Source organism: Scyliorhinus canicula, chromosome 12 (genome assembly GCF_902713615.1).
Source record: "Scyliorhinus canicula chromosome 12, sScyCan1.1, whole genome shotgun sequence".
Lineage (NCBI taxonomy): Eukaryota > Metazoa > Chordata > Chondrichthyes > Carcharhiniformes > Scyliorhinidae > Scyliorhinus > Scyliorhinus canicula.
Window position 1 is genome coordinate 125,936,311 of NC_052157.1, and position 27,704 is coordinate 125,964,014.

Here is a 27,704-nt window from a genome sequence, read left to right on the forward strand (position 1 = left end):
AGCCCCCCACCAGAATAGTCACCTGGAACGTAAGGGGACTTAACGGCCCAGTGAAGAGATCTAGAGTCCTCACCCACCTTAGAAACATGAGGGCCGACATAGTCTTCCTCCAAGAGACGCACTTGAGGGAGCAGGACCAACTGCGGGTAAGAAAGGGCTGGGTGGGACAAACCTATCATTCCTGTTATGGGGCAAGGGCCAGGGGGGTGGCGATCCTGATTGGCAAGAGGACAATGTTTAGGGCGACAAAGACGGTTACGGACCCAGGGGGACGGTATGTCATGGTCAGCGGGGCCCTGGATGGGGCGCCGGTAGTTCTAGTTAACGTGTACGCGCCCAACTGGGACGACACGAGCTTCATCCAAAAGACCATGGCAGAAATCCCGGACATAGCGACGCACCGACTAATCATGGGGGGGGACTTCAACTGTGTACAGGACCCAACGACGGACAGATCAAACCCCAGAACGGGGAAAACCTCAAACATGGCAAGGGAACTCAGTCACTATATGGAGCAGATGGGAGCAGTAGACCCCTGGAGATTCGCCCACCCGGGGGAGAAAGAATTCTCTTTCTTCTCCCCAGTACACAACGTGTACACCAGAATTGACTTCTTTGTGGTGGGGAAAACGGTGCTTCCAGAGATAGACAAGGTGGAATACTCCGCAATTGTGATATCAGACCACGCTCCACACTACATGGATGTGCGGCTAGAGACGGGAAGGGCCCAGCGCCCCAAATGGAGGTTGGACGGTGCCTTACTAGCTGACAAGGCCTTCAGCGAAAGGATAGCGCAGGCCATAGCGGAGTACACTGAGATCAACCAAAACGGGGAGGTCTCACCCTCCACGTTCTGGGAAGCGCTTAAGGCCGTACTAAGAGGGGAAATCATAGCCTACAAAGCGCAAAGAGATAGGGAGGAAAGGGTGGCTAGGCAGAAGCTGGTCGACTCCATACTGGAGGTAGACCATAAATACTCCGAGGCCCCGACTGTAGAACTCCTGGCGGAGAGAAAAGAATTACAAAGGAACTTTGACCTGCTCTCCACCAGGAAAGCAGTACACCAACTCCGCCAGGCACGCGGGGCCCTATACGAACACGGAGACAAAGCCAGCCGCCTGTTGGCCCACCAGCTGAGAAAGAAGGCAGCCAGCAGAGAAATTGCGCAAATCAGAGATACCAGAGGCACGTTGGAAACAGAACCAGAGAGGATTAACAAAACCTTCAAGGCCTTCTACCAAGAGCTGTACACCTCAGAGCCCCCAACGGGGAAGGCTGGGATGAACCGGTTTCTTGACGGACTGGACATACCAGTTGTGGGAGAGGGCAGAAAACGGGATCTGGAAGCACCACTAGCACTGGGAGAGATCATGGAGAGCATTAGCTCCATGCAGGCGGGGAAGGCGCCGGGACCGGACGGATTCCCGGCGGACTTCTACAAAAAATTTGCGACAGCGCTGGCCCCGCACCTGCGGGAGATGTTCACAGACTCGCTAGCTAGGGGCACGTTGCCACCCACGTTAGCACAGGCCTCAATCTCGCTGATACCTAAGAAAGACAAAGACCCAACGGAATGTGGGTCATACAGACCCATATCTCTGCTGAATGCAGACGCCAAAATACTGGCCAAAATCCTAGCCAAAAGGCTAGAAGACTGTGTACCTGAGGTGGTCACAGAGGACCAGACGGGCTTTGTCAAAGGTAGACAGCTTACCGCGAACATCAGGCGCCTGCTGAACGTGATAATGACCCCCTCCGGGGAGAGAACACAAGAGGTGATCGTCTCCCTGGACGCAGAAAAGGCCTTCGACAGAGTCGAGTGGAAATACCTCATAGAGGTACTGGAGCGGTTCGGGCTTGGAACAGGGTTCACCGCTTGGGTAAAGCTCCTGTACAACGCTCCCATGGCGAGTGTACAGACCAACAATACCAACTCCCAATACTTCCAGCTGCACAGGGGCACCAGACAAGGATGCCCACTGTCCCCGCTGCTGTTCGCATTAGCAATTGAACCGCTAGCAATCGCGCTCAGGGCAGCAAAAAATTGGAGGGGGATCCGAAGGGGAGGTAGAGAGCACAGAGTCTCACTCTATGCGGATGATCTGCTCCTCTATATCTCGGACCCACAAAGCAGCATGGACGGAATCATCGCGCTCCTGAAAGAGTTTGGAGCCTTCTCGGGCTACAAACTCAACATGAGCAAAAGTGAGATCTTCCCAGTGCACCCGCAAGGGGGGGGGGGGGGGGGGGGGGGGCAGCACTAAAGGGGCTGCCGTTCAAACAAGCCCGACATAAATTCCGCTACCTGGGGATCCAAATAGCCCATGACTGGAAAGGGATCCACAAATGGAACCTCACCAGCCTGACGGAGGAAGTTAAAAAGGACCTGCAAAGATGGAACACACTCCCGCTCTCCCTCGCGGGGAGAGTTCAGACGATCAAAATGAACGTACTGCCCAGGTTCCTCTTCCTGTTTAGATCCATTCCGATCTACATCCCCAAGGCCTTTTTCAAAGCGCTGGACAAACTCATCATGGCGTTCGTATGGGGGGGTAAAAATGCTAGGATCCCAAAGAAGGTCTTACAAAAAACAAAAACCAGGGGAGGGTTAGCCCTCCCGAATCTACAATTCTACCACTGGGCAGCAACAGCCGAGCGAGTAAGGGGATGGATCCAGGAGCCAGAAGCTGAGTGGGTGCGTGCGGAGGAGGCCTCCTGCATGGGAACCTCCCTCCGGGCCCTCGCCACGGCAGCACTCCCATCCCCACCCAAAAAACACTCCAGCAGCCCAGTGGTGACAGCCACCCTCCAATCCTGGAACCAACTGCGGCAGCAACTTGGCCTGACCAAAATGTCGAACAGGGCTCCCATCTGCAACAACCATAGGTTCACACCAGCACTGACTGACGCCACCTTCAAAAGGTGGAGGCAGGACGGGGGGACACTGACAGTCAGGGACCTATACACGGACGACAGGATCGCAACACTGGACGAACTGACAGTGAAATTTCAGCTAGCTGGGGGGAACGAGCTACGGTACCTGCAGCTCAAAAACTTCCTACGAAAGGAGACAAGGACGTACCCACAACCGCCACGACAGACACTACTGGAAGACCTACTGGACGCAAGTATCCTAGAGAAAGGGAACTGTAGTGACATGTATGACCGACTGGTAGATAGGGACGACACCGTACTCGACGCAACAAGGAGGAAATGGGAGGACGACCTGGGGATGGAGATAGGGTGGGGACTCTGGAGCGAAGCACTGCGTAGGGTCAACTCCACCTCCACGTGCGCAAGGCTCAGCCTGACGCAACTAAAAGTGGTACATAGAGCCCACTTAACAAGAACCCGTATGAGTAGGTTCTTCCCGGAGGTGGAAGACAGATGTGAACGGTGCCAAAGAGGCCCGGCCAACCACGCCCACATGTTCTGGTCTTGCCCCAGACTCGTGGAGTACTGGACAGCCTTCTTCGAGGTTATGTCCAAAGTGGTGGGAGTGAGGGTGGAGCCATGCCCGATAGTGGCGGTCTTCGGGGTTTCAGAACAGCCAGATCTATTCCTGGGGAGGAGGGCGGACGCCCTTGCCTTTGCCTCCCTGATCGCCCGCCGTAGAATCCTGTTTGGCTGGCGGTCAGCAGCACCGCCCAGAGCTGCGGACTGGCTGTCCGACCTCTCGGAATCTCTCCAAATGGAGAAAATCAAATTTGCCATCCGAGGGTCGGACGACGGCTTCCACAGAACGTGGGAGCCATTCATGCAACTGTTCCGGGACCTATTTGTGGCCAATGTACAAGAGGAAGAATAGTCGGGGGAAGGTAGCGGGAGGGGGGGGGGGGCTACAGGTTCGTTACGGGGGTTCGATGGCTAGCTAAGGCCCAAAACCAAACTAAATAAACATGTTGGGGGGGGGGGGGGGCGCAGTTACTACTACGAAGATGCTTACCTGTAAATATGTATGTTAATTTTTGCGTGTTTGTTTTTTTTTCTCTCCTAACAATTTGTAATTTGTTCAATATAAAATATGAAAACTGAATAAAAACATTTATAAAAAAAAAAGGTTTAGAATAGTTATGGAAAAGACAAGAAACAATCAAGCATGACACTGCCTTACTGGAGGAAGGCTAACTTAAGTTGAAAATAGACCTGCCTCAGGTGGATTGGACAATGGGAGACCTCCAAAGAGGTGAAGAATAGGTATGCTCTCATGAGAGGGAAATGCAGCTCATCCTAAAATAGCTAGAGCTCCCTGCATAAGTATGTAAATAAAAACTAAAATGAGACAGAAAAAGGAGGCTTCTGACAATTGTTTGGTAATGACGTTTGGCAGAGGATCAGGCTTAATATAGAAAGTATAGAGGAGATCTAAAAAGGAAATAAAAGAAGCAAAGAGAGAGTATGAGAATAGATTGGCAGCCAACATTTAAGGGAACATGAAAATAATTTATAAATAGCAGAAGGGTTGTCATGGAAAGATGGGCAGGATTAGATAACAAAAAAGGTTTCCTTATGGAATCGGGAGTATTAAATAAGTACTTTGCATCTGTCTTCACTGGACAAGTCAATGCTGTCAATGTAGTAATAAATGACGATGTAGTGGTGATATTAGATTATGTAAGAAATAGATAAAGAGCAGCTACTGAATAGGAGAATGCCACCGTGTTTTAAATGGGATACAACGGTTAAATAGGTTACAAAGAGAAGTAAGGATAAAAATGTTGGAGGCTCTGACTGTAATTCCCCAATCTTCTTTAGATTTTTTCATAGAATTTCATAGAATGTACAGTGCAGAAGGAGGTCATTCGGCCCAACGAGTCTGCACCGGCTCTTGGAATGAGTACCCTACCCAAGGTCAACACCTCCACCCTATCCCCATAACCCAGTAACCCCACCCAACACTAAGGGCAATTTTGGACACTAAGGGCAATTTATCATGGCCAATCCACCTAACCTGCACATCTTTGGACTGTGGGAGGAAACCGGAGCACCCGGAGGAAACCCACGCACACACGGGGAGGATGTGCAGACTCCGCAGAGACAGTGACCCAAGCCGGAATCGAACCTGGCACTCTGGAGCTGTGAAGCAATTGTGCTATCCACAATGCTACCGTGCTGCCCCATAGATACAGCAGTAACACCAGAAGACTGGATTCGTGAAAATGTTACATCCCTGTTTAAGAAGGAGATGATTATGACCAGCAACTACAGGCTAGTCAACCTAACATCAGTGATGGAGAAACCTGGAACAAATAATCGGGGAAAAATCAGTAGACATTTTCAAAAGTGCAAGCTAATTAATGAAAGCCAAAGCAGATTTGTGAAAGGCAATTCATGTTTGACCAACCTGATTGAGTTTTGTGATGTAGTAATGGAGAGAGGAGATGTGGGTAATGCAGTTGCTGTTTCACATATGGGCCGGATTCTCCGAAAATGGGGCTATGTCCCCAAGCCCACCGGAAAACGGCCGCAAATCACTCCAGACCTTTTTCAAGAAGTCCGGAGTGATTCTCCTGTTTTACGAGGGACAGATGGGCCCCGGCATGCGCCGCGCAGCTCCTGCTGCCGATACGTGGCCCTGCACTTTCGGCCGCGGGTCCATGCATGCGGTACCGCAACATGGCGGAGCCATACAGCGGGCCAGCGTGGAAGAGGATAGCCCCCCCCACCGCGGATCGCACGCGCCTGCCGATTGGTAGCCCCCGATCGCGGGCCTGGCCGTCGAGGAGGCACCCCACGGAGTCTGATCCCCCCCTCCGCCACCCCCCACCAGGACGGCCAGCACGGCCGCAAGTCCGAGCTCCCGCCGGGTGGAATCAGGTTGGAGCCACGCCGGCGGAACTTACCCGGTCGATTGCGGATAATCGCCGCGGGGGCCTCTTTCAAGGGCCCCCACTGGCGCCGTGTCGACCATGCTTGTGTGGCTGCCGGCGATTCTCCGATCCGCGGAGAATCGCGTCCCAGTGCCACGGGTCTGAGACCCTATTCTCTGCGCCCCTGCGCCGAGCACGATTTCAGCACGGAGACTCGCAGAATCTCGGCCATGGACTTTCAAATGGCATTTAATAAAGTGCTACATAATAGACTTTTTAAACAAAATTAAAGCCTTTAAACGGAAGGAACAGAAACTGAATTGGAAATGCACCAGCTATATGTGTATAAACAGATAGTAATAAAAAGCAAGTTGGTCAAGTCCGAACAGACATAGCTGCTAAACTGGGTCTTCAGCAGGTAATGAGGGAACCAGTAAGAGATTAAAAAATACTTGACTTTATCCTCACAAACCTGCCTGCCACAGATACATCTGTCCATGACAGTATCGGTAGGAATGACCACTGCACAGTCCTTGTGGAGACAAAGTCCTGTCTTCACATTTAGGATGCCTTCCATTGTGTTGCCTGGCATTAGCACCATGCTAAATGGTATTGATTTTGAACAGATCTAGCAACTCAAGACGAGAGGCGCTGTGGGCCATCGGCAGCAGCAGAATTGTACTCAACTACAATCTGTAACCTCATGGCTGAGCATATATCCCCATTCTGCCATTATCACCAACCAGGGGATCAATGCTGGTTTAATGAAGAGTGCATGGGGGCATGCCAGGAGCAGCATCAGGAATACCTAAAAATGAGATGTCAATCTGGTGCAACTACAACGCAGGAATATTTGCATGTCAAACAGCTTCAGCAACAAGTGACAGTCAGATCTAAACGATTCTACATCCAATGGATCAGATCCAAACTGCACAGAACAACCACATCCAGCTGTTAATGGTGGTGGACAATTAAACCAACTCACTGGAGAAGTAGGCTTTAAAAATATCCCTGTCCTCAACGATGGGGAAGTCCAGCACACCAGTGCTAAAGACAAGGCTGAAGCATTTGCTCCAATCTTGAGCTAGAAGTGCCAAGTGGATTATCCATCTCCACCTCTTCTGGAGGTTCCCAGCAGATGCCGATCTTCAGCCAATTCAACTCACCCCACATGATATCAAGAAATGACTGAAGGCACTGTATACAGCAAAGGCTATGGTCCCTGACAATATTCTGGCAATAGCACTGAAGACTTGCATAGCTACAACACTGGTATCTACCCAGCCTTTGTGGAAAGGACATACCCAAGTAAATCCTTTACCACAAAAAACAGGATAAATCCAACCAAGCCAAATACTGCCCTATCAGTCTAATCACGATCACCAGTAAAGTGATGAAGGTGATAGATGAAGTGCTATCAAGCAGCATTTGCATAGCCATAACCTGCTCACTGATAGTTTGGGTTCTGCCAGGGCCACTCAGCTCCTGACCTCATTACAGCCTTGGTTCAAACATGGACAAAAGAGCTGATCTCAAGGGGTAAGGTAAGAGAAACTTCCCTGACATCAAGGCAGCATTTAGCCAGCACATACCTAGCACAAAGGAAGATAATTGTGGTGTTAGAACTTAGTAATGTCAGTTCCGGGATACACTGCAGGACTTCCTCAGGATAGGCAACGACCATCTTGAACAAGAGAGAAATTCAACCATTACCCCTTGATATTCAACGGCATTACCATCACTGAATCCTCTACTATCAACATCCTGGAGGTTACCATTGACCAGAAATTGAACTGGACTAGCCATATAAATACTGTGACTACATGAGCAGGTCAGTAGCTGGAATCCTGTGGCGAGTAACTCCCCTCCTGACTCCCCAAAGCCTGTCCACCATCTATAACAAACAAGACAAGAGTGTGATGGAATACTCTCCATTTGCCTGGATGAGTGCAGCTTCAACAACATTAAAGAAGCTTGACACGGTTTAGGACTAAGCAGTGCACAAACATCCTTTCCCTCTACCACCGACGCACAGTAGCAGCCATGTGTACCATCTACAAGATGCACTGCAGAAACACACCAAGGCTCCTTAGGCAGCACTTTCCAAACCCAGGACCTCTAACATCTAGAAGGATAAGAGTAGCAGATATGTGGGAATATCCCCACCTGGAAGTTCCCCTTCAAACCAGCCACCATCCTGGACGTCCCTCCCTCATATCACCGTGGAGGTACCTACATCACATGGACTGCAGCGGTTCAAGAAGGCAGCTAACCACCACCTCCTCAAGAGCAACTAGGGATTGGCAATAAATTCTGACCTAGCCAGTAAAACCCACATCCTTTAAGTGAATAAATCCATTATTGCAAGAACACAAGCGATAGGAATAAGAGTAGACCATATTGCACATTGAGTTTGCTATGCTATTCAATAAGAGCATGGCTGATCTTGGGCTTCAACTCCATTTTCCTGCCCACTCCCTAAGTCCCTCGATTTCCTGAGAGACCAAATATCAGTCTATCCCAGCCGTAAATCTATTCAACCCTCAACCATTAGGCATCCACAATTCCCAGAGGTAGGGAATTCCAAAGTTTCACAAACCTGTGAGTGAAGTGATTTCCACATATCTCAGTCCTAAATAATTGGCGTCTCATCTGGAGACACTACCCCATATTTTAGATTCACCAACCGGCAAAAAAGTATCTCTCACTCTATCAAGCCCCTACTGAATCTTTTACACTGAAGGAAATCACCTCTCACTCTTCCAAACCCCAGAGAAAATAGACGCAATTTGCTTAGCCTCTCATCATAGGACCATTACCCCAAAGATCAATTTTGTGAACCTTTGCTGTGACACCTCCAATGCAAGTGTATCTTTTTTTCAATGTGCAGCTACTTATTTGCGGTTCTGGAGAAGTTAGGGATTGATCCTGGGCTTGCACTGTGGGCCCGGCTGTTATGAAGCACCGGGGCGAGTGTTCAAACAAACAACATGAATTTGGGGTCATTCAGGTTGCATAGGGGGACAAAATAGGGGTTCCCTTTGCCCTCCTGTTGTTCACATTGGCGATCGAACCATTGCCAATTGCTTTGAGGGCCTCAAAAAAGTGGAGGGGAATTGTGAGGGGTGGAGTAGAGCACAAGGGGGGGTTCGCACTGCCAACTTTGTTGCATTATTGCTGGGTGGCCAATGTGGAGAAGGTGTTGGGGTGGTTTGGGGATCAGGAGGTTAGTTGGGTACAGATGAAGTTGGGGTCATGTCGCGGGACGGGTCTGGAGGCCCTGGTGACGACATCTCTGCCATTTTCATCAGCGAAATATTCTGTGAATCCGGTGGTAATCTCCACGTTGAAAATATGGCGGCAACTGCGTCAGCATTTTAAGGTGAGGGCGATGTCAAGGTGGGTCCCAATCTGCAAGGACCACTTATTTGAGCCAGCAAAATTGGATGTTACATTCAAAGGGTGGAAATACAAGGGGCTGGAGAAGGTGAGGGATTTGTTCCTGCAGGGGCGGTTTGCGAGTTGGGAGGAGTTAAAGGAGAAAGTAGGGCTCGGGGGACCAGATAGGTTCAGATTTGTCCAGGTATGGACTTTGTTCAGCAGGCATTTCCGACTTTCCTAGACGAACCGCTGTCTGCCTTGCTGGAAAGGATACTCTTGTGTGTGGGGTTGGAGGAGGGCAGCACATGTGGGACATATGAGCGGATCATTGGGGAAGAGCAGGTTTCGGTGGATGAGGTGAAGGCCAAGTGAGAGGAGGAGTTAGGACGCATTTAGGAGGAGTTGTGGAGTGAGTCCCTTTGTAGTTTGAATGCTTTGTCATCCGGCATGAGGTTGAACTTGATACAGATAAAGATGGTGTTTAGGTTGCACCTCGCCAGGGTCAGGATGTGTCGATTTTTTGAGGGGGTTGAGGATGAGTGTGAGCAGTATTCGAGAGGGCTTGCTCACCATACGCACATGTTTTCATCCTGTCCCACACTGGCAGGGTTTTGGCGGTCCTTTTTCTGCACCACATTGACAATCCTGCATATTGACTTGAGCCCTGTCCTTTAGTTGCTGTATTTGGGGTGTTGGGCCAACCAGGGTTGAAGACGACGGCGAGGGCGGGTGCTTTGGCATTCGCAAAGCTGTTGGTCTGGTGACGGATACTGCTGAGCTGGAGGCAGGCAATGCCACTCAGTGCCAAAGCATGGTTGGGTCATTTGATGGAATTCTTGCACTTCGGGAAGGTCAAGTTCATGGTAAGTGGGTTGATCGATGGGTTCCATCGTAGATTGCGGCCGTTTATTTTGCACTTTAAAGATCAGTCACTATTAGCTGTCAGTGGGAGCAAGGCAGGGGAGGTTAGTGATGGGGGGATTGTTCTGGGGGTTATTTTTCTTATTGGGGTTCCTATTATTATTGTTGCTTGTATTTTTTCTGATATATGTGTTGGTACTGTTGTAAACTTTTTGATATAAAATGTTAAAAATTCAATAAAAATACTGTTTAAAAAAAAATTCTGCTCTTTTATTCTTGCGACCAAAATAAGTAACTTTATACTTCTCTACATTATAATCCATCTGCCATCTTCTTGCCCACTCATTTAATCTGTCTGTATCTATTTGCAGTCTCACTGTATCTTCCCCACAGCTTGCCCTTCTACCTGGCTTTGTATCATCAGCAAACGTAGATACATTACTCTCCATCTCTTCATCCACGTCATTAATATAGGTTGTAAATAGCTAAGGCCACTTCACTGACCCTAGTGGTACTCCACTATTCACCAACTGCCAATATGAAAAAGTTCCATTTATGCCCACTCTCTATTAATCAATCCTCTTCCATGCTGGTATATTACCTCCAACTCCATGAGCTCTTATCTTGTCCATTAACCTTTTGTGTGGACTCTAATCTAAAGACTTTTGAAACTCCAGTCGTACATCTACTGGATCCCCTTTATCTACCTTAACAAGTTACATCCTTCAAGTAAGTGAATAAATTTGTCGAACACATTTTCCCTTCAGTGAAACTATATTGACTTGTTTAACCACACTATGCTTTTTCCAAGTGCATTGTTAATACTTCCTCGGAAATAGATTCCAGCATTTTCCCAACAACTGATGTTAGGTTCACTAGCTTGTAGTTCCCTGTTTTCTTTCTCTCTCCAGTCTTACTAAGCAGAGTAACGTTTGTCAACTTCCAATCAGCTGGAACTGTGTCCCGAATCAAATTAATTCTGGAGAATTGCAGCCAGCATGTCCACCATCTCTGCAGCTATCGCTATAGAACCTTGGAGTGTAGGCCACCAGACCACAGAGATTTGTTGCATTTGAGTCCTTTATATTTCTCCAAGATTTTTTATAATTTCCTCACTCTTTTTAGCCTCTACTTTACTGTCTATTATCCAAAGAAGGTGGGAGTGCGGGGTGGTGGGGGGCGCGGGGTGGTGGGGGGCGCGGGGATGTGGGGGGGAGAGGGGGTATGATGGAGGGGACCTGATGATGATATTTATATTCATGCATGTTGTACATGTTTGTCCATGTTGACACTTACTTATTTGGTCGATAGTCCGGGATGGATCGATCCAGTGAAATCCTGTTACTCAGATATGTGTTGTACCCATATTTTTCATATGCTCCTACAGCTTCTCTTTCTTCTTCTGAAGTGAGTGTAGCAGGCAATCCTCCCTGTCCACGTCCACCAAAGCCTTCAATGAGCCCCAGCGATTTTGACAAGCCTGAAGTGAGAGTCAACATAGCGTAGAGCATTATGAAAATTGAACATTATAAGCAAATTATTTACAAGTTTCATGCCCTATATTTCAGATATCCCAGCTTATTTTCCTCAAAACCCAACCCCCACCCAAAACATTAGAATGTGAATATGACGCATGAGAGCTCAGTGCAGATCCAAACCAAAAATAAAAATTAAATCTATCCAAGTTCTGGACTTCTGGTTGTCTCAAACTTTACAGCAGCATGGTTTAAGGAGAATAACAAAAACATGCTAAATGAAACAAAGTCCTGACTCCACTTGTTCTACAGATTTCATGAGGGAGAAACTGGAACTTGCTGTACGCATTTTCCAGGTGTAGAACAAGATTGCCTGAAAGGTCTGCCACCATATTGGTCCAGGGAATATTCAGGCACCTCCACTGGCTACCTAAAACAATCGTTGAGTAACTTTGCTGGATGCCCTCATCAAAAGCATAAGTAGTTCATTTTTGAACTTAGCTTCACGTGGAGCAGATTCTCTCCCTGGCTCCACATTATCACCACAGGCTGCTGTTGGTGTGAACTTATTGTTCTTCTGATCTCCAATTAATGGGCTGACTACCTGAGTGCCTACATGCCAGTGAGACAACTCGATCAAATTGGTCTTCTTCAAACTGCCAAATTGCCTCTGGTCATCTGATTAGCAGGTTGGTGGGAATATGCGGACGAGGCCTGAGGTTCAGGGCTCAATTGCAGCCAAGCTGTAGCTTAAAGTGCGTAAATTCTGCTCCCAAAAACAGACTGAAACAAATTTCTAGCTCAGGACTTCAATTTTAATGCTCCTCAACGAGTGCTGTTAAAAACACAAGTTAGTCATTTCAACAAATGTTAATCGTTAACGTGATTCAACACTTTGTTCACATACAGCAAATCTGTCAAATGCAGATTTGTTCCACATACAATTTTATTCTCTCTTTCCTTTCTATTCCACTGATTTTTTTTCCTTTTAAAGCAGGAACTCAGCTCGCATTATGACTTAACCTGGCCTGGGGTCTCTCAATATCAATTCCCCAATATGGTCTACAATCGTTTGCAATACATAATTATCCTGCGTAGGAAGGCTGGCACTATCATGAGTCAGTTCACTTGAATAATTAGAACACCTATAATTTTTATTCAGTTAAGTAGCTCAATCATGTTTGGTTTTACAAACACAACGGACATGATCTACCGGCCAAGTTGCACCTGAAAGTCAGCGTACCGTGGTGCAACAGGGCCAGTAAATATCGGGAGACCCCACTCTTGGGATCTATCTGGCTCGCTGTGCCTCGCAAAATCTAACACGATCTCACGAGACTCTGCGATGTGAATGCTGTCCATTGTGTGCGGGATCACTTTTTGGTGAATCTACATATTAGAGTGAGACAGCTAGTCCTTGAGGTAACCGAGGCATTGCTGTCTATCCCCTTTGCCTTGGAGAACCAGGCGAGCGCCGTTCGGTACTGGTACTATAAGTGGGGACCAGGTGGAACAGCACTACTGGGCGGTCTCCCAGGAGATCGGAGGCCCTCAGGTGCTTGCTCTCTGGGCAGAGTGGCATCCTGGCACTGCTGGTGCCAACCTGGCACCCTGGCAGTGCCACCTGGGTGCCAACCTGGCACTGTCAAGGTGCCCAGATGGCACTGCCTGCTGGAAGAGGCACTGCCATGGTACTAGGCTGGCACTGCCAAGGTGCCAAGCTTTTTTTCCTGACATCGATCTTGCCCGAGGGTGCCATATGCACATGAGGAACCCCCCTTATATGTGAGTTGGGGCTTTGGAGGGGTTCGGGCGTCACACATGGAGGGTCAAGAGATCAGCACAGTGGTGCAGTGGTTAGCACTGCTGACTCACGGCACCAATGACCCGGGTTTGAACCTAGCCCCGGGTCACTGTCCGTGTAGAGTTTGCACATTCTACCCATGTCTGCGTGGGTTTCAACCTCACAACCCAAAGGTGTGCAGGTTAGGTGGATTGGTTACACTAAATAATTGCCCCTTAATTGGAAAAAAAAAAGAATTGGGTACCTTGGGCGGGATTCTCCGACCCCCCGCCGGGTGGGAGAATCGCCGGGGGCCGGCGTCAATCCCGTCCCCGCCATGTCCCGAATTCTCCGCCACCAGAGATTCAGCGGGGGCGGGAATCGCGCCGCGCCAGTCGGTGGGCCACCCCGCGGCGATTCTCCGGCCTGCGATGGGCCGAAGTCCGGCCGCTGTCGACCCTCTCCCGCCGGCGTCGATCAAACCACCTACCTTACCTGCGGGAGCAGGCAGCGCGGGCGGGCGCCGGGGTCCTGGGGAGGCGTGGGGCGATCTGACCCCGGGGGGTGCCCCCACGGTGGCCTGGCCCGCGATCGGGGCCCACCAATCGGCGGGCGGGCCTGTGCATGCGCCAGGATGACGTCAGCAGTCACTGACGCTCCGGCGCATGCGTGGATTTACGCCGGCCGGCGAAGTCCTTTTCGGCCCCAGCTGGCGTGGCGCCAAAGGCCGTCCACGCCAGCCGGCAGAGCACCAACCACTCCGGCGTGGGCCTAGCCCCTCAAGGTGAGGGCTTGGCCCCGAAAAGTCCGGAGACTTCCGCACCTTTGGGGCGGCCCGACGCCGGAGTGGTTCACGCCACTCCATCACACCGGGACCCCCCCACCCCCACCCCGCCGGGTAGGGGAGAATCACGGCCCTTAAATGTATTTTTTTTAATGTTAAAAAGGAGATCAGGACCAGAGTCGTGTTAGATAGCGTTGTGTTTCTTGGCGCTGTGAGCTTCAGGAAACCAGTGTCTAATCGTGCTTGCTATGGGACTCTGTTCTCATTTGATTAGATTGGGCACAACGTTACAAGGTTATTATACTTAATACAAGGAATTTATTCTGACTTGGGTGATTTTCCGTTAGTGGATATCCGTATTGAATAGTATTGCTCAAGATGAGAATCTGTCATATTTGTGCAATGATTGCTGAGGTTTTCTTTGAAATTGAGTGTTTTTTTGCCTTTTCCTCGCCTTCTACAATTTTTTCCATGTTACGCACAAGACGCAGTGAAATCAGTCACAGAGATGGTTTGCAAATGCCAGCACCACCTCTTGCTCAATTGACCAGGAGAAAACCTTCAACACTGAGGGACAGGATTTCCATTTTGCAGTTTTTCTATTAGTTGCACATCCTGACATTATGACCAAGTTTAATCAAACAATGGGAAGAAAATGAAGCAATGTGGTTGAAGGCTGCTGATTGTACCAAGACCAATTAGTCAAAAGCCCAACTGCTGTGCAACTGAAGGCCAACATCAACTGTTGGGGACACAATTTTGGAGAAGTTTAAAAGTGCAGTTTTAGCATATATTCTATTTCTCTGTGTCATGCTTTGAAACCACTAAAGAACTGTTATTGTGTTCTCGGGTAAACATGCATCTGTGCAACCAATGTGTAAATTGCTCAATGATACATTCTCACTCCAAGTTTAGCATCAGTACAACTGATGCTGAATTTATGGAGTGTAAGCCAAAGGTGTCAAAGCCAAGGCTGCGCTTATAATGTGAATATATCCTGAGCATTTAACAAAAAAACATTCACTTACCTCTTTCCAGTGTGATGATAAAGAAGCTCGGAAAGTCCGTAAATTTAACAATGGTTAATTTGAGACAAATTCAGGAGCAGACAGACAGCTAAATTCCGAATAACAATATTTCTGCCAATAAAATCTGTTATGTATTCATGATTTTTTCCAGTTGAAGCAAGGTCACTTTCAGAGTTTGATCACATGGTGATTTCATTGACAGTTTGGGTGGGCGAACAGTCAGTCCATCTTCACTGTTGAGTAAATACCTTTCCAATAATGCTCTCGTTTATTTTATTTGTACCTTGGTGGTCAGCAAGCCTATTATTATAGAATTAACAGTGCAGAAGGAGGCAATTTGGCCCATCGAGTCTGCACCGGCCCTTGGAAAGAGCACCCTACTTAAGCCCAAGCTTCCTCCCTCTCCTCGTAACCCAGTAACCCGACCTAACCTTTTGGACACTTAAGGGGCAATTTAGCATGGTCAATCCACCTAGCCTGCACATTTTTGCACTGTGGGAGGAAACCGGAGCACCCGGAGGAAACCTATGCAAACATGGGGAGAAAGTGCAAGCTCCTCACAGTCACCCAAGGCCAGAATTGAACCTGGGATCCTGGAGCTGTGAGGCAGCAGTGCTAACCACCCTGCCACCATGCCGCCCTTTAAAAATAGAAAAAAAACCTGACGATAAGGTGGTTGATCCCTGCTGCAAACACCTGAATAAGGACTGCAGAAATTCGGTGGAGTGGGAAAAATAATCGATCCATGCTGCAGCCATCCAAAAAGAATTAAGAAGGTAAAAGCATCGCTACACCAAAGCTGACAATGGAGGAGTGCTGAATAATAGCAACAACCATCGGAGGAACTGAAATTTAAACAAAGATTTAGGTGAAAGCAGCATCAAACGAAGCTTGCCACATGCTCTGCCCGGTAAGTTATGGAACAGTGCTCCCTCTATTGTGAGAAGCAAGAAAAGTAACAAATACCCTGCAACAATGGATTGAGAGCTCGGGGAGTTTCACAACACCCTTTGCAAAACCCGGAAAGGAGCAGGCTGAGCTCAGGGTTACCTTGTTTGAAAGGGGAAAAAAAGAAGTAGGGTGCTGCTAAAACCATTGTGGCACATTGTTCTTATGCAAACCTCCCCATAGTAAAAATGGTCGGAGTTTCTTGTAGCATGGGACAGTATGATGAAAGCACCAAGCGCTGTCATACATTGAAAGATTCAAATACTTTATCCAGGTGGGCAGGTTTGGCGGACATAGTAGTTCCGACTTTCCTGAGCATATTGGGGGGGAGCGATGGGGGGTGGGGGGGGGGGGGGGGGGGGAGAGGGGAGACTTTCAACCCCGTGGGAAGTGTGGTACGACCAGAATATCCAAGCTTGAAAACTTATGGTGAGATTGCAGAGATATTACACAACCATTTCTCACCAAAACCCTTGGTCATCCCCGAGCGATTCCGGTTTCATGAAGGTAACCAACAAGATGGTGAATCAATTATACAATTTGAAGCTACTTTAAAGAAATTGGCTGAATTCTGTGAATTTGGCGATGTCTTGAACGACAGTAGAGACAGACTCAGGTGTGGAGTAAGAAGCAAAGCTTTCCAAAAAAGGCTGCCAACTGGGAAAAACGTAGACCTCAAGAAGGCTTTAGAAGTGGTGGTTTCTATAGAGCTAGCAGCTAAGGAAGCACAATTAAGCTTGAGCATTAAAAGCCATGAAATGTCAGCTGACATAGACACAGCTTCTAAATTGTCATCGCTGTGCAAAAACTGGGGGCACACAGCAACTGATTGCTGGAGTAAAAATGCAAAATGCAAGAATTGTGGTAAAAGGGAGCACATTGAATGTGCGTGTTGGAGAAAGCAGAAAACAAATGCATAAAGTGAAAAATTGAATAGCGGGTAGAATATCAACATGATACAAGTGAGTCACTGTCGGATGACAAACTGTCATTGAACGTACTTGCCATCTGTGGTGCCACCAGCCATTACTGGGTCATTCCTTTTCTGATAAATGGTGAAAATGGAAGTGCAGGGATTTCACTGTTTACCAAGAGAAGCTATGGTATATCTCCTTGAAATCCTCAAAGATAATACTCAAAATTTATACCGGATAGGTGTTCCGTTAAGCGCCTTCCCGAGGTAAACTTGAAGCCAAACGGACAGACCCCCCTTAGAATTTTTTCAGCACTAGGGAGCTGAGCTCCAAGATCGGGCTGCCAATTTGAAAGGGTGCCCCGCTCTCTAAGTGAGCTTGTGGGTCCCCCACACACACCACCCATGGGTAATGTCATCCCACACACACATGGGAACTACCCCACATCCTCCACCCCCCCCCAACAAGTGAGGACACCCCACTGGAGGTTCCCTGGGGGGTCCCCCTCTTCAGGCTCTTCCATGCCCCCTTACAGGCCCCCCTTTCCAGGGCACCCATCCGCCAGCCCCCTCCCAACCTCCCAGAGGCCCCTACCTACCTACCCTGTACACCCCCCCAACCTTCACAGGCTTGGCGGACTTCCCCACCAGGGCACAAAAACAGGAAAGCGTGCCAGTAGATAGCGGGGTCATTCCCGGTACTACAAGCACCATGAACGACCCCGCTAATCCCATCCAGAATGACACTCTGTTTTATTTTGGTAAGATCACACCCCAGATCCCCTTATGTATTATTTCTTTACATATATACAATTAAATAAGACATTCTCTGTGGTTCTGTGTCCTCATTCTTTTCTGTAGATGGTACTTCTTGAGTAGTTATTTCAGTATCTGTCACTATATGTATTGAAAAGTTCTCAGCAACAGAATCTGAATTTGCCACTGTCTCTGGTCTCTGTTCCAAAGTGTAGCTCTCTAGATTTTCCAAAGGATGAACCTCTTGAGAAGTTTCTACAAACTCAGTTTGTGCAGCAAAATTGTACTGTGTATGACATTGGATCTCTGTCTTTGCTAGGATAAAAGCTAGTGTCCGTTTTGTGTTGTTGTCCTCTGGTCTTTCGATGTTTTATTATAATGCTTTATTAGAATGTTCATCCAATCCATTTGTTGCTGGAGGATATGGAGCTGACTTGATAAGGTGTGTACAGTTCCCTTTTAAGTAGTCCTCAAGCTCCTTCAAATCTTTGAACACTTTCTCCCACTTCTTCATAAATTGTTGCAAGTTGCTCTTTGAAGCCGATTGACTATTTCCCAGTTAAGCCTAATCTTAGCTACCATGCACTTTCAAATCGAGCAGGAAAGTTTCCACGAACAGCCTATCCGGCTGCATTACAGCTTGGTATGGCAACTGCTTGGCCCAAGATTGCAAGAAACTGCAGAGTGTGGTGAACTCAGCCCAACGCATCACACAAGCTTGCTATCCTCCCATTGATTCTGCATACACCTCACGCTGCCTCAGAAAGGCAGACAGCATTGTCAGAGACCCCTCACACCCAGGCTTTGATCTCTACCAGACCCTTCCATCAGGCAGAAGATGCAGATGTCTGAAGACCCAGACATAGGAACAGCTTCTTCCCACAGCTACTAGACTCTTCAATGACTCCCCGTCAGACTGATCTGTTCCCTGTAAGAACACTATTTATGATGCCCTATGATGCTCTTGTTTGGCCTTGTTCCGCACTGTAACCAATCACTATTTGTTGATGCACCACTGTCAATGTACTCTGTTGATTATTCTTTTGTCTACTATGTATGTACTATGTACGTTCCCTTGGTAGCAGAAAAATACTTTTCACTGTACTTCGGTACATGTGACAATAAATATCAATCAATCAATCAATTAATGTGAAGAGGGAACTGCGCCGTCTGCCCATTTGCTTCTACCTTCAGCATAATGCATCTTTTTAATGGTACGATCTCTTCAGTGTAAGTCCTGAGGGTCACCTTTGATGGTTTTAAAGGCAGATGTCTCAGCTATTGATGATAAATTGTCTTGAGTATTAGTGATGCTGCTGTGCCCATATCCACTTCCATTATAATTTCATGACAGCCCTATTCAAAAAGGGAGAGAGGCAAAAAGTAGGAAACTATAGGCCAGTTGGCTTGACCTCTGTGGTGGGGAAGTTGCTGGAATAAATCATTAAGGAGAAAATAACTGAACGCTGGGAAAGACAAAGACAAACCATTGTCCGCATGGTTTTACGACACAAAAATAGGTTGGACAGTAGGTTGCAATAAGGAAATAAGAACCTTACAAATGGATATAGACAGGTTAGGAAAGTGGGCCAAATGCGGCAGATGGAGTTTAACATGGATAAGTGTGAGGTCATGCATTTAGGTTGTAAAATTTAAAAGTGTTGAGGAGAAACTACTTCTCCCAAACGATTGTGTATCTGTGGAATTCGCTACCCTAGCGTGCGGTGGATGCTGGTGGTAATGGCTTTAAAGATTATGGAGAATGGGCAGGACAGTGGAGTTAAGGCCAGGATGAGATCAGCCATGATCGAATGGCGGGGCAGACTCGATGGACCAAATGGCCTAATTCTGCTCCTATATTTTATGAACTTATGAAGGGCAAGTCATGCTTGACAAATTTGCTTGAGTTCTTTGAGGACATAACCAACAAGGTGGATAATGGGGAACCTGTGCAGGTGGTATATTTAGACTTCCAGAAGACATGGCACGGTAGCACAGTAGTTAGCACTGTTGTTTCACAGCACCAGGGACCCGGATTCAATTCCAGACTTGGGTCTCTGTCTGTGCGGAGTCTGCACATTCTCCATGTGTCTGCGTGGGTTTCCTCCAGGTGCTTTGGTTTCCTCTCACAAGTCCCGAAAGACGTGCTTGTTAGGTGAATTGGACATTCTGAATTCTCCCTCAGTGTACCCGAACAGGCACCGGTGTGTGGCGGCGAGGAAATTTTCACAGTAACTTGATTGCAGTGTTAATGTAAGTCTACTTGTGACACTAATAAAGATTATTTTATTTTTATTATTTCACAAGGTGCCACAAGAGGCCCGTTGACGCTGGCGTGAAACACTCCGCTGTTTACACCGGCGTCACCACTTAGCCGCGTTTTTGGAGAATCCCGGCCTAAGTTTGCCTTAAGGGGGTCGGAAGAGGGATTCGCAGAACGGTGGAAGCTGTTCATGACAATTTTTGAGGAGCTGATCATCACGGGGAAGGTGGGGGCGGGATGGGGAGGAGAGGGATTAAAAGGGGGAAACTGTACAAACTGTGAATTCTGTTTTGTTGTAATGTGGTTTTTTTGTTAATGTTTAAGTTTGGAATAAAATATATATTTTTAAAGTTTGGAAGAATGAAAGGGGATCTGATCGAGGTATATCAAATACTAAAAGGGATTGCTAAAGTAAACATAGCACAAATGTTCCCCCTCTTCGGGCAATCTAGAATGAGAGGTCACAGGTATAGGTTGAGAGACGGTAGATTTAAAACTGAGATGAGGAGGAACTACTTCTCGCAGAGGGTGGTGAATTGGTGGAACTCGCTGCCCCATAGTGCGATGGAATCTGAGTCATTAAACGGTTTCAAGAAGGAGATAGATATATTTCTGACAAAAATACAGGTTAGAGGGATATGGGGAACAAGTAGGGAGCTGGATTTGAAACCAGGAACAGATCAGACATGATCTGATTGAATGGCGAAGCAGACTCGAGGGGCTGAATTGCCTACTTCTGCTGCTAATTCCTATGTTCCTCGGACCGTCAAGTTTTGGATGTACCCAAACCACTGTTTATCACTCTGCATTAACAAAACACCTAGCTTTCACTATTGTAGTTGCTTGGTGTGCTGTCTATTGAGTGATCTTGAGCTTCATCCACTAAGACATGACTAGATTGTTTACTGGTATTGTTCTTCTTGCACCTTCTTGGTATCGGAGAGGTTTCTGAGCTCAACATGATTCAGCAGTATGGCCCTTCTTGCCAGAGTTCTTGAATGTATTTGTTTACTCCAGCATTCCCCCGCTGAGTGTCCAACCCATGTGCAACAGCTGCATGGTTGCACCTTTGCAGCCTTGAGGTATCCATTTTGTGGATCTTCGCTTCAGTCTCTATCTGTGAAGCTTCTCTCATAGCAAGCTTCATAGATGAGGCAACTTCTAAAGCAGCTTTTAGAGTTAAATCACTTACAATAAGCAGCTTCCTCTGAATCGTTTCTCTGTGGAATCCACAAACCAGCCTGCCACGAAGAGTATCATCAAGTGTGCCAAATTCACAATATTTAACTAATCCTCTCAAAGACACAATGAACTATAAAATGCTTTCATGACTCCAGCAGTGGAACTGAAAACCTTCGATCAATAGCAGTTTAGGAGCAAAATGTCCCTCTAAGACTTTCATCAATTCAATATACCACTTGTTTCCTGGTTTTGCTGGGTGAACTAGATTCTGTAGCAGCATAATTGTTTTATACCCAACTGAGCTGAGAAATGATGCAAATTTAGGTCTGATTTGCTATTAGCAACAATTGGAATCTTTCCTCATTTGAATTCCAGGTCTTATAATCCTCATCAAATGCATCCCTGGCACCCATTTTTCCCATCATTTTTGGATCCCAGCTCCTAGGGTCCACACTTCCTCCCTTCCAATTTTTAATAGAAAGCATGGCACAAACGATCCCTTTTACCAGCAACTCAGAACTCTATTCCACCTTGCTTGACTGTAGATCGACCCTGAGTAGTGGCTCATGCAGAGTTAGACATAAGACATAGGAGCAGAATTAAAGCCACTTTGCCCATCGAGTCTGCTCCGCCATTCAATCATGGGGAGAGTTGGCAGACTTTGAAATCTCTGTTTCCCTCAGCCCATTTAGCTTTGCCACATGTGTGGTCCCTGCAACTCAGACCCCACTCACTTCAACACAAGCAAGTCATCCATGAGTCTCCTTATTCACAGTTGCTGTCGAAAAATTTGATAAACCTTCGCACCAGAGGCAGTGCTTCACCCAATGTCTATTTGCATGTGTGTGCCCGGTCGCAAGAACCTTCCATTATTCCCGATACCATCTCACAATTAGTCAACAAAAATCTTCGTTCAGCAAATGTTCTGCCTCAATCTTCGTCACCATTTTTCTCTTCTGTTATATTTCTTTGTTGACGCAAACAGAAAAAGGCTGTGGAGGTGCCCAGACTCTGGATTCTTGTAAAACACGATAGAGGTTTATTGAGGGTGGTGCTCATACAATCAAGATGGTGAACGCGCACGCTCTCTGCTGACGTCGCTGCACATCGCATGATGCAGAACCAGCAGGTATATGTTCTTTGATAAATTTCACCAGCGCCAATGGCTCACTCTTAAAGCTGACCCTCAAATGAAGTGGCAAAGACATCCAAAGGAAAACCAGTGGTGCAATGTGTCCCATTTAGTGACATGGCACTGAAGGTTTTGCTCAACAACTTATATTTATATATTACCTTTAACGTGCTCAACACTCCAAGGCACTTCACAGGAGTGTTCTAAAACAAATTATGTCACATAGAATCCCTACAGTGCACAAGGAGGCCATTTGGCCCACTGAGTTTGCACTCTGAAAGAGTATCCGACCTAAGCTCACTCCCCCACCTATCGAAACAACCCCACCTATTGGGCACTAAAGGGCAATTTTAACAAGGCCAATCCACCTACCTTGCACATCTTTGGACTGTGGGAGGAAACCGGAGCACCCAGAGGAAACCCACGCAGGCACAGGGAGAACGTACAAACTCCACACAGTCACCCAAGGTCGGAATCGAATCCGGGTCCCTGGCACTGTGAGGAGATATTAGGTTGGATGATCAAATGCTTGATCAAAGTGGTAGGTTTTAAAGAGTGTCTTAAAAGGAGAAAAGTGAAGTAGAGAAATAGAAGTGTTGGGAGGGTAACAGAACACACAGCCACCATCGGTAGAGGTCAGGAGGTCAGAATTAGGGAAATACAAAAATCCCAGCAGGCTATGGGGCTGAGGATTTGAGATAGGGAGGGGCAAGGCCACGGAAGGATTTGAAAGCAAGGATGAGAAATTTAAAATGAAGACATTTCTCAATCAGGAGCCAATGTAGGCCAACGATCGAGCCACAGGACTAAGAGTCGGACAGGACTTGGTGCGAGTTAAGACACAGACAGCAGAGCTTTGGATGATCTCAAGTTTACAGAGGATAAGATGTGGGAGATCATCCAGGAGTGTGTTAGAATTGTCTAGTCTGGAGGTAATGAAAATGAAGTCAGACAGAACAGTGACTCTCTTGATGTAAGGCCCATCTTACACTAAGAACACCAGCAGAACAGCATGGTTATAAGATGAGTGAGTGTTGCTTCATCTGTGGCCCAAAGCTGGAAGCGAGCCCAGAAGTAATTTGCTGAGTTATGCAAAGTTGCTGAAGCAAACATCCGAGTGCATAGCTTAATTTTGTAATGTTGCATTTCAATGCCTCTTAACTGCACTTGGTCGCAGAGGGAGAATGCACTTTGTGCATTATATTATTGATGTATAAATTTCCAATGAGCTTTCTATGTGAGATAGCTGTTAAATGAATATATTCTTTATGCATATATATTTTCACAGTGGACATGCAGGAAGCATGATACAGTACAATGGAAACAATGCAGTAGCTTTCCATCTTTAAGATTACTTGGGAGAGATGCAGAGAGGAACCCCTATGTAGACAGTAACACATCCCCTTGCAGGCACCACTAGATTTTCTTTTTATTAATTGCAATGGAAATAAAGAGAAATGGATTTTTTTCCTTTTTTTTGTTAATAAACATTTTATTGAGGTATTTTTGGTAAAGTAACAACAAAATAAAGAATATACATGAAACCATAAACATAGTGCAAAAGCCATTTCCTTTCATACAGTTCCCACCCTTATTATTACCCCCCTTACCCCCTACTCTAACCTGAACTACTCCCCCCCCCCCCTCCCCCCTGCAGTTTGCGGACGATTAATTTTCCACAAAGAAGTCGACGAACGGCTGCCACCTCCGGGTGAACCCTATTAATGAACCTCTCAAGGCGAACTTAATTTTCTCCATACAAAGAAAGCTCGCCATGTCCAACAGCCAGGTCTCTGACTTTGGGGGCTTTGAGTCCCTCCATGCCAATAGTATCCGTCTCCGGGCTACCAGGGAAGCAAAGGCCAGAACATCTGCCTCTTTCTCCTCCTGGATTCCCGGATCTTTCGACACCCCGAAAATCGCCACCTCTGGACTCAGCGCCATCCTTGTTTTCAAAACCTTGGATATGACATCCACAAACCCCTGCCAAAATCCCCGAAGCTTCGGACATGTCCAAAACATGTGGACATGGTTCGCTGGTCCTCCCGCACATTTTGTGCACCTGTCCTCCACCCCAAAGAATCTGCTCATCCGGGCCACTGTCATGTGAGCCCAGTGAACAACCTTAAATTCTATCAGGCTGAGCCTGGCAAATGTTGCGGACGCGTTGACTCTACTCAACGCGTCTGCCCATAGACCATCCTCTATCTCTCCTCCCAGCTCCTCCTCCCACTTGGGCTTCAGTTCCTCCGTCTGCATCTCCTCCGACCCCATAAGCTCCTTATAGATGTCCGAGACGTTCCCCTCCCCTATCCGCCCTCTGTAATTTACCCTATCCTGAATCCCTCAGCGGTAGGAGCGGGAAGGTTGACACCTGTTTACGAAGGAAGTCTCAAACTTGCAGATACTTGAATTTGCTTCCCCTCGCCAGCCCAAACTTTTCCTCCAACGCCCTCATATTCGTAAAGCTCCCCTCTATGAACACATCCCCCATCCTCTCAATCCCCACTCTCCGCCATAACCGAAACCCCCCCTCCATACTCCCCGGGGCAAACCGGTTATTATCACAAATTGGGGCCCAAACCGATGCTCCCACTGCTCCCACATGCCGCCTCCACTGGCCCCAAACTCTCAGGGCCTGGAGTACCGTGCCGGCGGGAGCAGCAGAGGCGCAGTTACCAATGCCCCCAGACTGGTGCTCTTACATGAAGCCGCCTCCAAACGCACCCTGCCGACCCCACCCCCACTACCCACTTCCTGATCATGGCTATATTCACCGCCCAGTAATAGTTGCTAGTTGCATGAAAGCAATCTCTAATCACAATGGCAGACAAGTTAGGAGAGTGGTTCGCAACCTTTAATACCCTAAACATCCAAAATATCTCTAATCCAAAATAATGCATGGTTTCATTCAGAGTGTTGTTGCAACAGCACTAATACCTGAAAAGAGGTAAAATTATTTGTTTTAAGTGAAGCTCACCACTAGCGAAGAGGATAAATAGGGTGGTCAGTAGGACTTTAAACTTCTGAGTTGGGGGGAAGGGAAAGTGAAAGCGACAGGGAGCAGGGAGTTAAATGGCAAGATACGCAGGAGGATAACATGTAGGCAGGTGGATTTAAGCTTGAGGCAGACTAGGAATGCAACAAAAAGGAAGGATAACTTTGGACATCTTAGGACTTCCAATATCTGTACTGATAAGAAAGTTAACATTAAGGCACTTTACCTGAATGCTCGTAGCATTTGTAACAAAGTAGATGAACTAATGGCACAGATCATCGTGAATGATTATGATGTGGTAGGCATCACAGAGACATGGCTGCAGGGGGTTCAGGACTGGCAGTTAAACATCCAAGGATATACAACCTATCGAAAAGACAGGGAGGTGGGCCGAGGGGGTGGGGTTGCCTTGTTAGTTAAGAACAAAATTAAATCTATGGCACTAAACGACATAGGGTCGGATGATGTGGAGTCTGTGTGGGTAGAATTGAGGAACCACAAAGGCAAAAAAAACCATAATGGGAGTTATGTACAGACCGCCTAACAGTGGTCAGGACCAGGGGCGCAACATGTACCGGGAAATAGAAAAGGCATGTCAGAAAGGCAAGGTCACAGTGATCATGGGGGACTTCAATATGCAGGTGGATTGGGTAAATAATGTAGCCAGTGGATCCAAAGAAAAGGAATTCATGGAATGCTTACAAGATGGCTTTTTGGAACAGCTTGTCATGGAGCCCACAAGGGAGCAGGCTATTCTGGACCTAGTGCTATGTAATGAACCAGACTTTATTAAAGATCTTAAAGTAAGGGAACACTTAGGAAGCAGCGATCATAATATGGTTGAGTTCAGTCTGCAGTTTGAAAGAGAGAAGGCAAAATCGGATGTAATGGTGTTACAGTTAAATAAAGGTAATTACGAGGGCATGAGAGAGGAACTGGTGAAAATCAACTGGAAGCAGACCCTAGCAGGGAAGACAGTCGAGCAAAAATGGCAGGAGTTTGTATGCATAATTGAGGACACTGTACAGAGGTTCATCCCCAAGAAAAGAAAGATTATCCAGGGAGGGATTAGACAGCCATGGCTGACAAAGGAGGTCAGGAAATGTATCAAAGAAAAAGAGAGATCCTATAAAGTGGCCAAAAGCACTGGGAAATCAGAAGATTGGGAAGGCTACAAAAACAAACAGAGGTTAACAAAGAGACAAATAAGGAAGGAGAGGATCAAATATGAAGGCAGGCTAGCCAGTAATATAAGAAATGATAGTAAAAGTTTCTTTCAATACATAAGAAACAAACGTCAGGCCAAAGTAGACATTGGGCCAATTCAAACTGATTCTGGAAGGCTAGTGATGGGAGATGAGGAAATGGCTGGAGAACTTAATAAGTACTTTGCGTCTGTCTTCACAGTGGAAGACGTTAGTAATATCCCAAAAATTATAAAGGGTCAGGGGGCTGAGTTGAGTATGGTTGCCATTACAAAAGAGATGGTGCTAAAAAAGCTAAAAGGTCTTAAAATTGACAAATCTCCTGGCCCCGATGGGCTACATCCTAGAGTTCTGAGGGAGGTGGCTGAAGAAATAGCGGAAGCGTTGGTTGAGATCTTTCAAAAATCACTGGAGTCAGGGAAAGTCCCGGACGATTGGAAGATCGCTGTTGTAACCCCCTTGTTCAAGAAAGGATCAAGACAAAAGATGGAAAATTATAGGCCAATTAGCCTAACCTCGGTTGTTGGTAAAATTCTAGAATCGATCGTTAAGGATGAGATTTCTAATTTCTTGGAAGAGCAGGGTCGGATTAGAACAAGTCAACATGGATTTAGTAAGGGGAGGTCGTGCCTGACGAACCTGTTAGAATTCTTTGAGGAGGTGACAAGTAGGTTAGACCAGGGAAACCCAGTGGATGTGGTCTATCTGGATTTCCAAAAGGCCTTTGATAAGGTGCCACACAGGAGGCTGCTGAGTAAGGTGAGGGCCCATGGTGTTCGAGGTGAGCTACTGGCATGGGTTGAGGATTGGCTGTCTGACAGAAGGCAGAGAGTTGGGATAAAAGGTTCTTTTTCGGAATGGCAGCCGGTGACCAGCGGTGTCCCACAGGGTTCAGTGTTGGGGCCGCAGCTGTTCACCATATATATTAATGATCTGGATGAAGGGACTGGGGGCATTCTAGCGAAGTTTGCTGATGATACGAAGTTAGGTGGTCAGGCAGGTAGTGCTGAGGAAGTGGGGAGGCTGCAGAAGGATCTAGACAGTTTGGGAGAGTGGTGCAGGAAATGGCTGATGCATTTCAACGTGAGAAAATGTGAGGTCTTGCACTTTGGAAAAAAGAATCCAAGCATAGACTACTTTCTAAACGGTGAGAAAATTCATAATGCCAAAGTACAAAGGGATCTG

General features: G+C 47.1%; 1 protein-coding gene across 1 annotated transcript in view; it reads right to left on the reverse strand.

Moving 5' to 3' along the window:
- Nucleotides 1–27,704, reverse strand: part of galnt17 (polypeptide N-acetylgalactosaminyltransferase 17) — a 451,348-nt gene that overhangs the window by 377,294 nt on the left and 46,350 nt on the right. The window contains exon 2 of the mRNA XM_038814051.1: nt 11,349–11,532. Within this exon, the coding sequence (XP_038669979.1) occupies nt 11,349–11,532 (184 nt within the window). The remainder of the gene's footprint in view (nt 1–11,348; nt 11,533–27,704) is intronic.